Below are 13490 nucleotides of genomic sequence, written 5' to 3'. Positions count from 1 at the left end.
TAAAAAAAAATCCAAATTTCATATTATGTACAGACAGTGGAATGCAAAAAATGCATGGGTATAAATGAAAATTCTTAGGCATATATATACATATATATATATATATATATATTATATATATATATATATATATATATATATATATATATATATATATATATATATATATATATATATATTGAGAAAGGTATAGAATTCCAAATAGTTTTAACAATAACGGTTTATGAATAACCAAAATTACACAATTAAATAGATCAAGTTGGAATACAAAGTTTCTTAAACTTAATATTAAGGTGTTAAATTTTTATATACAGCGACACTGGAAAGTTTATTATTACAATGTTAAGTAGGTTCAGAGAATTCCAGAAAGCGCAAGAAGAGCACGTGTCTTTTTATAGTTTATGAGTACAAGAAATTGAGGATATGAATGAAAAAGAAATACCTTATCTGTATTTTATAAAGCCTGTCTTAACAGTTTAAAAGTATAAGTAATGTGAGTAATATTTTTTTAAACAAGCATACATTTTGACGTTATATAAATACATTTTTATACTAAATAGGTAACATCAATGCAAAATTTAAGAGATAAGTTTTAATATTATTTTAACTGCATCTTGAATACATTTACACACAGGTTTTATCCTCATGATAGAACCTGTAGAAAAGTTTTATGAAACTTCACCAAACGTGACTTATAGAGGAAAAACACAACAGCTGAAAATTGAACATTTAAAAAACAGTTTAATAAGTTAAACTGTTTTTAAACAAATTTTTAAATGTTTTTAAATGTTAAGACATAAAATGAATCATATAAATGTGGTAACTAATTTCCTTAACCATATTGTCACTCCATTCCGTTCCAACATGGTGGGCGTTCAAGTTTTAAAAAATCCCAACTTCTTTATTAATGGACCTATGAAACAGCAAGCGTTATTTTGCATATAAGGCTTCCCAAGCTTATTGATCACTTTGTAGTACCTCGAAAGTTTTCGTCATTTAAGTAAATTCTGTGAGAAATCATCAAGTTCAGGCAAAATAAAGGCTAAATAGGGTTGAAACTTTATATAAAACTGGTCTGATAAATATAACGGGTAATTAATACCGGCTGAGCTTAGAAAATTATTTATTAAGGACCAAACATTGGAATTAAATCATAAAAAATATCCAAATGTACAGACAGTAGAATGCAGAAAAAGCATGGGTATAAATGAAAAATCTAAAAGTATACATACATACACACATATATATATATTGAGAAAGGTATAGAATTCCAAATAGTTTTAACAATAACGGTTTATGAATAACCAAATTACACAATTAAATAGATCAAGTTGGAATACAAAAGTTTCTTAAACTTAATATTAAGGTGTTAAATTTTTATATACAGCGACACTGGAAAGTTTATTATTACAATGTTAAGTAGGTTCAGAGAATTCCAGAAAGCGCAAGAAGAGCACGTGTCTTTTTATAGTTTATGAGTACAAGAAATTGAGGATATGAATGAAAAGAAATACCTTATCTGTATTTTATAAAGCCTGTCTTAACAGTTTAAAAGTATAAGTAATGTGAGTAATATTTTTTTAAACAAGCATACATTTTGACGTTATATAAATACATTTTTATACTAAATAGGTAACATCAATGCAAAATTTAATGTTATAAGTTTTAATATTATTTTAACTGCATCTTGAATACATTTACACACAGGTTTTATCCTCATGATAGAACCTGTAGAAAAGTTTTATGAAACTTCACCAAACGTGACTTATAGAGGAAAAACACAACAGCTGAAAATTGAACATTTAAAAACAGTTTAATAAGTTAAACTGTTTTTAAACAAATTTTTAAATGTTTTTAAATGTTAAGACATAAAATGAATCTTATAAATGTGGTAACTAATTTCCTTAACCATATTGTCACTCCATTCCGTTCCAACATGGTGGGCGTTCAAGTTTTAAAAAATCCCAACTTCTTTATTAATGGACCTATGAAACAGCAAGCGTTATTTTGCATATAAGGCTTCCCAAGCTTATTGATCACTTTGTAGTACCTCGAAAGTTTTCGTCATTTAAGTAAATTCTGTGAGAAATCATCAAGTTCAGGCAAAATAAAGGCTATATAGGGTTGAAACTTTATATAAAACTGGTCTGATAAATACAACGGGTAATTAATACCGGCTGAGCTTAGAAAATTATTTATTAAGGACCAAACATTGGAATTAAATCATAAAAAATATCCAAATGTACAGATAGTAGAATGCAGAAAAAGCATGGGTATAAATGAAAAATCTAAAAGTATACATACATACACACATATATATATATATATATGTGTTCTTAATATATATATATATATATATATATATATTATATATATATATATATTATATATATATATATATATATAAAGGTATATATTAATATATATATTAAGAAAGGTATAGAACTCCAAACAATCAGAACAATAACGGTTTAAGAATAACCAATTTACACACTGTATAATAAAGTAAGAAGGTATATACAAGAACATCCTACTTTGTAAAACATTCTTTGATATAACATTGGATTTTTCATATCATATGTTGAATAGAATATTTAGTGTGGCTTTCTCATGAATTAACTTCTAAAATATTCACATGCATAGTAGCGTTCAATGCCGCATGCTCTCGTTTCCCATTTGTAATCAAAGGTATGGAACGCTACGCATCGATACTCTTCCTCTGGCTCTCCAGATTTCCAGTTGGTATACGTAAGACCTTTCCCTGTAGAGCTCCACACATACTCACCTGTTGAGCCCAGGTCAGATCCAGATACCCACACTAACCCTGCTATTCCTGGAAAATATGTATGATATCACAACGTCAATACGCAAATAAACAAGGAGAAATATCTCCATCCTTAGGTGTGTAAGTTTAAAATATACATAAAATAAAAAGTTCGCCTCTCTTGAAAATAAATGAAATAGAGAGGATTGTTAAACATTGTTAGAAAAATTACATTTATTTTGTTGGAAGATATATATTACGAACTTTTAAGTGGACTAGCACTTAATACAACTTAGAAATCTCACATAAATAACTTTGATTATTTAAAAGTTTTATGAGAAATGTTCTACCTGTAAAGGGTGTCCTTAACATATATTTATTATGTGATTGCGAAATATAGCGTAAAATATTTCTAATATTAACTTTAAATTAATTCCAATTTTATTTATTTGCGTTTTATTAAAAATTGTATAGGAAACATTTTCTATTAATACCTTAACAGTTATATTTTTTTACTTAAAATTCTCAAAAGATCTACGAATATGAAATGGTTATTACTTATATTTTTAAGATGTACCATACACTTTTTATCCTAATATATATAAATATGTAAGTGTAACAGTACATACCAATAGACAAGTTTGCATTATCCAGATATGTTTAACGTTTTCGTTGAACTGACTTTATTAATTAATTTAAAGTTATTACAGATTTTTCAGTATTCAAACAAAACCAATTTAACGTGGTGAACTTTTATTAACATAACCTCTGACCTGATTCTTTGCATGCTCTCTTTATATCGTCCTGTTCTGACGGGCTTGTAATGGAAGCAAAATACATGTCCTTACTGCGGCATCGTTCATTAGCAGTTGTCCATGTCACCTATAAACAAATATATACTAAGATCAATTGTTATTCGACTGATATGTGTGTTGTTTGAGTGCTGAGGGTTTGCTTAATGAGTTATAATCTGGCAATAACATTCTTTCCATACCTATCTAGTAGCTCAACCGACCCTCAAAAGATGGCTCTGTCTGGGCGCGAACTTTAAGAAGTTAGATATATTTCCAAATTGATGAACGTATTTTGTCTTAGTGTTTATTTTTTATTATCTAAATAATGAAATTGAAATAGAAAACTATCATAAAGTTAAGCGGTTTGTGTCTTATGTCCACTTAGTCTCTTAAGAGTCGACGGTGACCTGGGCCATAAATATAGTATTACTGTTTAAGTAGATTTTTGGGACATGTTCACAGATCATCGGAGAATAGTGGGTTGGGTTTGAAAGTAAAGTATTTTATATTTTGTACTGAATATTTGTCACGTATAATGTTAATAATTTGTTAAAATGTAATATACATCATTTCCCTGGGTTCTATAAAGTAAAATCATAAATCATATATATGCCAGCTATTATGTGTGTTTAGTCATGAACCTGTTAGAGATCTCGGGATGACTAACCCACCTTGAGGCGATAATGATTACTATCTCAAATATCCTGGCTGTCTCTGAAAATGCAAAAGTTGTGTCAATGAAATTGTGATTCACAACAAACAAAATATTAGCATTCCTTTAAAGTTTTAATATTTTTACTATCGTAATCCGAATTTAGTTTAATATTTAGTTTTAAATTCGTGGATTAAAGAATGACATAATTTACAGGCTGTAAATAACATTACTGAGAATAGTATATTACTAGATATACTATTTTCACAGATGCCAAAATGTAAATATTTTTCCCACTGTCAACAAGTTAATGAACATAATCTGAGCATTTCATTTAACTAACTGAATCCGAACCAGTGCCAGGAACCAATGTTTATAAAGTCTAAATTCAGGTAAATATAGAACTTATAGATTATCTATTATTTCAAATTCCATGTATCAGAACGAAAAATACGAAAGTTTTAAGAAATATATAAATCTTTTAAAGATCAAACAATGTAAATAATGTCCTGACTCCACAGAAGGATACAAAAATTGTGGAGGAGGTAGTATAATTGCAACAAACTGAAATTACATTGCTACGGCCAAACTACGATATTTTATTATGTAGAACAGAGAAAATAAGAGTAAAAACAATAAAAGAGCATATTTAATGTTTAGAAAAAATGGGATGTTTCCAAAAGTCCTAGAATGTTTTAAAACTTGTAAAATAAGAAATTAATTTTACTTTTAATGTTTCAGGTTTAGTGTTTGACCAAGCATGTATTTTTACAGAATTGAAAAAATTATATAAATGATTAATATCATATAACTATTATAAAAATAAATATAAAACTAGAAATATATTTTTAAAATGTAGTCGTAAATTAAACGGATTGTAATGATACGCAAAATATAATTTGTAAAAAAGAGTTCCCTTTCATGCGTAAATAACAAATTTTATATCAAAAAGAATACTACCTAGTAAATGTTAGTAAATATTTCCATTAGTCTCATAAGTAAAAAAGAATCACAGAAGTGTTGGTAATCCCTAATATTGAGAACCACTAAATTAATTCGTCTAATTCTTTTTTAAATTATTTGTAGAAATCCAAGGAAGTGTTATTTGAGAGAAATATCTTAAAAGTATAGCTGGAATATTCTTCAATTTAGAAAAAAAATTATAGTTATGTTTTATTATCAAAATTTTACGGACAGAAAACAGATGTTACTGTTTTATATGAAGTTCAGAGAAATACATATATTATATATAGAAATATAAATATTGTACTGTATATCGTTTTATAATTAGCGTAATGTAGATAGCAAATACAAAGTTAACACCTCATTTTCACTCTAGATTTCACCAGTGACCATTTTAAAACATCTAATCTAATGTGAAAACTGTGATAGTTTTCACATGTTGTTCTCAAATTGGCGAGCTTCTTTGACATTGTGATAGGGCATGTTAACAGTGGCTTAAGGTAAAACAGAGTTTCCCAAACAAGTCGGAAATAATAGTTCAAAATACTAAATCTTACAAACTATAATTTTAAAAAGGTTTATGAACTTTATAAGTATTTCCTTCCTGTAACGTTCATTAAATTCCTGTCTATATACGAGATAGGAAGTAGTAGGAAGTAGTAGAATTTCTCGCTAGACCAAAACAATTTCTTAAATATTCTACAGGTGTTTGTAAACGTATTTTCTTATTGGCACAATAAGGCGAATTCAACTATTGCAATAGAAATAACTTAGATCGGAAGTAGGTTAAAAGAGCGGGAAGTAGTCGCTTTCTGACCGTAGTAGATTTCAGACAGCTATTAACTAATATAGTTTTTTAAGCATTGCAATAATTTCAACGCAACTGACGAACCATATGTGATATTACACAGTCGGAAGTAGACACCTTTTAACCGAGTAGGCTTCACTATCCTGCATATATATATGCTTTCTTCGTCGGGACAGCCAGGTAAACTGTACTTTGCATCAGAACCAGATCGAAAATGCATAAGAAGGATAGTAGTAGTAAATTCCAAGAATATTTTTATCCTATCCAATTATATATATTTCCAAGACCTACCTATTTGCACTTTTGATCGAGGCAACAAAACAAACTTTTCTGTAGCTTTGGAAATATAATTAATTGAAACCAGAAGTGCTCATTTACGTACAAAACTTTATAAAAGATCAAGTTTAAGCTCTGACAACCTTAAGCTTAAACACTGAAATGATATATACCAGATCTATGTCTAAGTATGCTTGAAAAATGCAATAGGACTTTAATTGCTATGAAATAATGACTGAATGCGATTAAATTACCGTTTTGAAATCAGGTTTCAGGCCTTAACCCTCCAAGCGTCCCGCGCCGGAATTCCGGCGAATTAAACACGTGTGGAAAAGAAAAACTCCTGAATGAGCTGGCCGTGTCTGATAGGCCTGGTCAATATATCGTTGGAAAAGCCGTAAATGCACGAGTATTTTGATACCCAATACGATAATTTTCGATAGGTATTTTGGCAACACTGACCCAAAACTTTCTTCCCTTTTGTTGTGTGCCAGCTGGTTAGTCTGCGATTAAATTACCGTTTTGAAATCAGGTTTCAGGGCTTAATCTAACAAGTTAGAAAAAGTCAAAGAGCCTAATATGGAAGTGTTAAATTTTAAAGGACCAGCTAATCTGTTCTTACTATATATTGCAAAGATGAATAAGTTAAAAATATTTTAATTAAAATTTTAAAGTCTCATCAAAACTTAAAATACAAAATATTACTCACAATAGTTTTTTTTATCGTTAGGAATAGTAATCTAAAACACTATATGACTATATTTTTGGATACAACAATCCGAATACTCGTTAGTAGATAGAACTTGACTGGTAGGATTTACAATACAGTCACGTAAATATACCTGTTCTTTTCCAATATAGTACTTCTTCTGTAATTCTATGGTACCTGTAACATATGCGTAAATAATTATTTTATTATATTAGTTTTTTTTTCGTAATTCTTAACCTAGAATATTATGTGAGTTTTAAAGCCTTAACTTTGTATAAATGTTGATTAGAATGGTATTTCTAAATTAAGTACTTCTTACAGTTTTAAATGAAATGTTTCAAATTAGAATCTAAATATTAACAGTTTTACAAGTTTTTCGAATTATAATATTTTACATATTTCATATATAATTTATATATTTTTTGGCATAAAACATAGAGTAATTTGCTTTATTAGATTATATTGTATCACAATTTCCCCATATATTGGGATGAATTGCTTTAGCATTAGCGAAATCTATCAAACGGAGGGCTGGAAACGCTTAGGCCTACTTCTATTATACTGTGTATCCTCATGATATCTTAATCTACATTACATTATCCATCTACATGAGAGCAAACTAATCTACATTTGACTGACTTCACACTTCTACTCAGGATTGACTTTCTTGATATCTACATGTTATTCTTTTGAACGTTAATGACACACGTACAATAGTCCAGGTTATTCATGCCTCGTTTAATAGCTTATCATTGAATTATGAATTTTAATACAACTTTGAAATATAAAATACTATATTTTGACTAATTGACTTACTTTGAACTTCACACTCCAGGAAAGGGTTGCCAACGAATCCGGGCTTGCAGGAGCAAGCAGCATGATTGTTTTTGATAATGCAGATAGTGTTTAAGCCACAGACTGCATTGCAAGTTTCAGCACACACGCCATTATTACATGTGTGATTTGAGGGGCAGTCCTCGTCCATTGTACACTCTTTATTCATCACTGGAAATACAAAAATATAGAATTACACAAATAGGTTTATATATAATATAAGTAGTATCCACATGTTTACTTATTTACCTCAAATTAATAGAGTAACTTTTTGCAAATATACAGTTAGTTTCTGATAACACGTCATGTATAGGATACACTAATGCTTAAATAATTCTTGTTTCTTTATGAAATAAAATATGGATGTTATTGTCCAAATTGCTATACGAGCTTTATATTTAAAAAACTTTGCAAGCACTAACAGTTTGATATTGTAATAAGACTTTAAATGTAATAATATTTACATGTTTCCATTATAAACATAAAAATTGTATGTCTATAATATTTTGAACGATTAACATTTTTTATAATATCAATAACTTGATTAGATAAGAGTTTAATAAATGTAATTTAATAACTCAATCAACGTCAAAATGATTCTGAAAATTTTGATTAATCTCTAATTTTTTGTTCTATGAACAACAACAAAAGTTTACCTTATAAACTATATATGACTACTTTCATTCATAAAGTATCACAGGGCCCCACTGTTTTACACTACTAAGAAAGCTACGGATTTCAATTTCAAGGTTACTCCAAAATTGGTGTAGAAAGCTCGTGTTACTGAAATAATGTGAGCTATTTAATATAATACATGAGCTGTAATAGAAAAATTGCGGGAAAATCCAAAGGCAAGTACTATTATTATTTTAATTTATAAAAAGGTCCCTTAAACTACGCTTGTGGCAACATTTTGAGACGCCCAGGGAGGACATTGCAACAGTCGGTCCAAAGTAGGAGTAGCCGTCCTACCAGCTTCAAGTCTTATTAACGAGGTTTCTGTTTATAACAATTTCCCTTGAGCTTTATTCAATGTCTCAGTAAAACATGTATGAAGATTGTTTTAAATTTCCCACAGCTACTCAGTATGCCTCTTTGATAATAAGATGCAAGGCTTAACCTCCAGCCTATGCTACTGCATGGTTTAGGAGGGATGAAGTTCTTAAGCAACATTATTAGAGATCTAGGTATAAAAACAGATTATGTGGCTAAATGCAACCATCTTTTGATTATAATACTAAACTGAAAAACTGGAACCTCATAACCTCAGTGGGGTAGCTACCACAATAAATGATTTCCATGATATTTAGCCTTAGATAGCATAGCTTTTTAACTCCTTGCGCAAATTTTAAAATGGAAACTAATATCAAAATAAGTTACAATGCAAAACATGAAGTGGTTTTATATGATTTTATTGAGAATAAAATAAAGGGTATTATACAAATACGGTCTACCTTTAAATCAATGGATATATGTTGGTCTAAAGTTGAAACGTTTATTTTCTAAAACTTACTGTATATATATTGAAAAGCTTGCGTTTTTATTCTTTATATTGCAATTTATACAAATTTGACTAATGTAAACAAAATTAATTTGAAAGGTATTTGGTCTTCCAATCATATCTTAGTTTAGTTATTTAAACGCAGATATGACAGATAATACCAAATACAATGTAATTGGGTCATAAAAAGTAAGGCCTCTGTAGTGTAATAGTAGCACAATCGCCCGGCAAGTGAGAGATCCGGTTTCGAGTCCCGGCGGAGCAAGTACTTTTTGTGATTCACTGTTTATTGAAAAATTAAACAAGGCTATTGGCATTTATACAATATATATATTGTATAACAAAAATTTGGCCAAATTGTTTCTGGTAATGAAAGATTGTTTAATGTTTTACTTTAGTAAATAAATAAATTAACTTACAATAACATAGTATACATAACAGATTTAAATATTTCTCAAATAGTATGTAATGGATGTGCAGACAATGAATGTTATGAATGTTTTTAATACAAAAAGAAAAGTTGTATGTATTATGAAATTTTTACAAAATGTTAGTATAATCAAACTATTTTAAGGCCATACGATTTGGTGAATAAGGATGTAATTATCTTTTCTTAGCTTTTCAATAACTTCTTACGCAAAGAATAAGCGTCTTATTTTACTACAATAAGGCATAATATTATTTTGCAGCGTCTGCCACTTTTATTTTGTTGGTCAGTAGTCGGGCCGGTATCTTAGCCAATCTTTTTTCTGTCCTCGGCCACTGCTGATTTTGTTACTGTGCTTTGGCTAGGTTGTTAATCTTGTTGAAAGATCAACTGTTTTGTTTACTGATGATCACATAATGCTTTGGGTTGATTAGCAAGAAGTTTTTAGCTCTCATCTCCCTCAACAGTCTTCGGGTGAAGACGTCAATTCCCTTCTTGGACTGAGACTTAGTTACCTTCTTCAAAGCTGGCTGCCCCGCTCCCTATAGTTTCCGGCGTTCATTGCCTTCCAGAAAAAGGTCAACGTATCTCGTAATTTGTAATAGAGCCCAGTATGCGTTTTTAAAATTCAGTGCAATCATCGCTTAAATTCAATCCTAAACGTCCTAAACGTTAAAATGTAACAATTATTTATTATATATATATATATATATATATATATAAAATATATTTACTGACTTACCTTGACTTACACAGTTCTGAAAAGGGTTGCCGACGAATCCTGGTTTGCAGGCACAAGCTATCGTATGATTCTCGACAGTGCAGATTGTGTTGTTGCCGCATACACTGTCACAAGGGTCGACACACTTGAAATTGCTGCAAGTGCGATTTGAGAGACAGTCCGAATGTTCTGTACACTCTTTAATCTCTAGAAATGGCATAAATATTACATTAAAAGATTATGAATTTACTAATATATAGTTACAGGTTGTGCAATCGGTTATAGGTCTGAAAAATATGGTTTAAGCTTAATTTTATAGGTCTTTAAGATATTTTTTACATAATTCATATAATTTTTATCAAAGGCTGTTTATATTTGGTTCTGATTCGTAATAGACCTAAATTGCCTAATTTAAATGCTTGTATTTTCCAGTGGAGTGTTAAAAAATTAGTTAAACTTTCCTGTATTTGAGGCAGTAATTTTGTTGATATTGTATAAAATGTAATATAGAACAAATTTTCCAAACCCAAAATTAACTAACCCTTCTTAAATTGCTGGACTAACACCTCACTCTGAAGACTGAGCAATGATTTATTTTGTTACAACTCACTCGTATGTTATAAATAAAAAAGGACTTTTTATTTTCTTATATAGACCTTTCCTATAATTATCGAAATTTAAATAATCACAAGCTATGAAGAATAAAAATATACATAAACTGTAAAGAATAAAAATCTTTACGTGTTCTTCTTAAACATTCTTGTAAACGTCGTAGAAGAAAACATACGTGTCACACTGTTTTTAACTACTTATAGCATTTGGAGTTTCCAAAAGAAATTTAATTTCTATTTATTTGATGTCACTAATTATTTCGTTTTTCGATTTATATTTGAGCTTCAACATTATAACATTATCCTATTACCTTGTGTGAAGAACACTTCCCAAAAAGCTGATAACGTTCATGCGAAACAACTTAAGGGGTCTCCAATACACAAACATACAAAAGATAAGATTTTTCAATTACAATATTTTGTTTTATTGTATCTATAAATATAACCAAGCCCTTTTTTATTTAATTATCTTAAATTTATTAAGATTGTATATTATTGCAGTTTTTTTCAGTTTAAAGTACATGATCATTAAAAATGTTTTGCAGAGTACTTACTAGCTATTTTGTGTAATATGTAAAAGGTAATAAATATTCTTCGTTTGACCACAGCACGACTTCCTAGTTTGTTCTTTGGGAATTCAAAATTGATGGGTGAGGTAAATAATCAGAGATACTGGAAACTGAACTTATGATGTCGCATCATTAGTGCAAACTTTGTTTGTTTCCAACTTTTCAAAGTCTCCTTGAATTTAAAAATGATAACGTATTCCTGATCATTCACCCGCACAATTTAATATATGGTCCAGGTAAAACTAATAATATAAAACCTGCATTTATAAACCCAATACTAAATGTGCGGTTCTAAATTTATCAGGAATACCAAAATAAAAAATCTTCAATAATGAAATCGAAAAGTAATGTATGAGAGTGAGGTGCGAGGGAAAAGTTTACGTTTATTATTTTACCTTACAAGTGAGCGATTCTACTCTAAAGTGATTAAGTATGTATACCAACTAATGTAATGTGTGTTGTTTCAGACATTAACTGTGAGACCAGTGACGACTGTAGCTCGGACAAAGTGTGCTTGGACTTTAAATGTGAAGACCCTTGCCTTGGCGTATGTGGCTTTAACACCGTCTGCCACACAGTCAACAACGTTTATATGTGTGCCTGTAAACCAGGTTATATAGGCTACCCTTTCGATGGCTGCTATCCCGAAGGTCACATACTTTTAGATAACATTTCTATTACTTTTCATACAACTATTTAATTTGTTTTATTTTATTTTTATTTTATTTGAAATAATCTTATAAACATAATAATAATGATACAAAATAAATGTTGTTTCGTCTGTAAATATTTTGGATATATTGTGAATCTTATTACAGTGAGGTATTACTCCAAAATGAGAATCTCAGCTCAAGAAAGATGTAATAATATTAAATTGTGTACGTTTTACTTGGAAATAGAATTTTTTGATTGCTCTATTGCACTATTTGAATCCTTGTGCAAACCAATATTATAAAACAAACTGCCTGTTAAGTCTGAAATGTTATCACGTTCTGACACCAATACTAAATGGATAACTATAGATCAGAATATCATTTTCAGTCTTAAATTGCTAACAGTAAACTGTTTTACTAAATATCCACTACTTACTCGTATTATATTTTATATCTCAAGCACTTTTACCTTTTGTAGTTACCTAGTTATAAATGTGGACAAATTTTTACAGAATGTACAATGAACTCGGATTGCCCCGAGGAAATGGAATGCAAGAACAAACACTGTAGGGATGTCTGTAAAAACGCTTGTGGACTAAACAGTCATTGCAAAGGCATCAGACATCATCCAGTCTGCTCCTGCAGTCCAGGACATGTTTGGGATCCGTTCTTAGGATGTCAAATACAGAGTAAGTCAAAGTCATGATCAGTTAAAGCATCCGGTTAGTTAAGTGTTTCAATGATGGTTATGTAGAATCTTGTAATCTAAAACCTGTCCACATAACATAACTATAACCTGCAGAATCGTGTGTGGGTCTTCATTTAGTTGTAACCACACTCTGAGGTTTGGATACGTACGTATCATTTATGTTCTCCCAGTCAGAGTACCCAGTTTTACATTAGTAGTAATATAACTTCCATAGAATACTCACACATCCTGGGTAATAGAATATTCTACTCGTGGACGTAAATGGTAAACATTATCACTATCTTCACTACTTTTTGTATATAAAACTATAAGCCTATATGATCATTTTTTTCATTAACCCACTTTCAACCCATTTCAAGTTTAGCGAATAAATTTACAACACTAATAACCATTTATGGACATTTTGGTGTAGCATATTTTAAATGATTTATTATTTGATTTGAAATTAAAAATACTAACTTTGAAAAATAAGGATTCATATTAAGTCAAAAAAGTAACC

General features: G+C 29.6%; 2 protein-coding genes across 3 annotated transcripts in view; one reads left to right on the top strand and one right to left on the bottom strand.

Annotated features, from left to right (window-relative positions):
- Nucleotides 1–2459: 2459 nt before the first annotated feature.
- Nucleotides 2460–13490, bottom strand: part of LOC124354678 (neurogenic locus notch homolog protein 2-like) — a 30768-nt gene continuing 19737 nt past the window's right edge. The window contains exons 5-9 of one of the 2 annotated variants that reach the window (XM_046805310.1): nt 10471–10656; nt 7783–7971; nt 7100–7143; nt 3538–3646; nt 2460–2833 (exon numbers count right to left, since the gene is read on the bottom strand). In XM_046805310.1, coding sequence (XP_046661266.1) covers nt 2616–2833; nt 3538–3646; nt 7100–7143; nt 7783–7971; nt 10471–10656 — 746 coding nt within the window. In that variant the 3' untranslated portion in view covers nt 2460–2615. The remainder of the gene's footprint in view (nt 2834–3537; nt 3647–7099; nt 7144–7782; nt 7972–10470; nt 10657–13490) is intronic. The other variant, XM_046805311.1, reaches the window with a different exon arrangement.
- Nucleotides 12079–13019, top strand: LOC124354684 (adhesive plaque matrix protein 2-like). Its single transcript, XM_046805321.1, has 2 exons — nt 12079–12279; nt 12795–13019. The coding sequence occupies exons 1-2, from the start codon at nt 12081–12083 to the stop codon at nt 12986–12988; spliced, it is 393 nt and encodes a 130-aa protein (XP_046661277.1). The 5' UTR covers nt 12079–12080; the 3' UTR covers nt 12989–13019.

The sequence above is a fragment of the Homalodisca vitripennis genome, chromosome 2 (genome assembly GCF_021130785.1).
Source record: "Homalodisca vitripennis isolate AUS2020 chromosome 2, UT_GWSS_2.1, whole genome shotgun sequence".
Classification (NCBI taxonomy): Eukaryota; Metazoa; Arthropoda; class Insecta; order Hemiptera; family Cicadellidae; genus Homalodisca; species Homalodisca vitripennis.
This window is presented reverse-complemented; position numbering and strand designations above follow the sequence as displayed.

Excerpts from the sequence above, each read along its gene's own strand:
- LOC124354684 (XM_046805321.1), top strand. The coding sequence starts at position 12,081 with ATGTGTGTTGTTTCAGACATTAACTGTGAGACCAGTGACGACTGTAGC. Across the intron at positions 12,280-12,794 it reads CGATGGCTGCTATCCCGAAG|AATGTACAATGAACTCGGAT; the intron begins GTCACATACTTT and ends AAATTTTTACAG.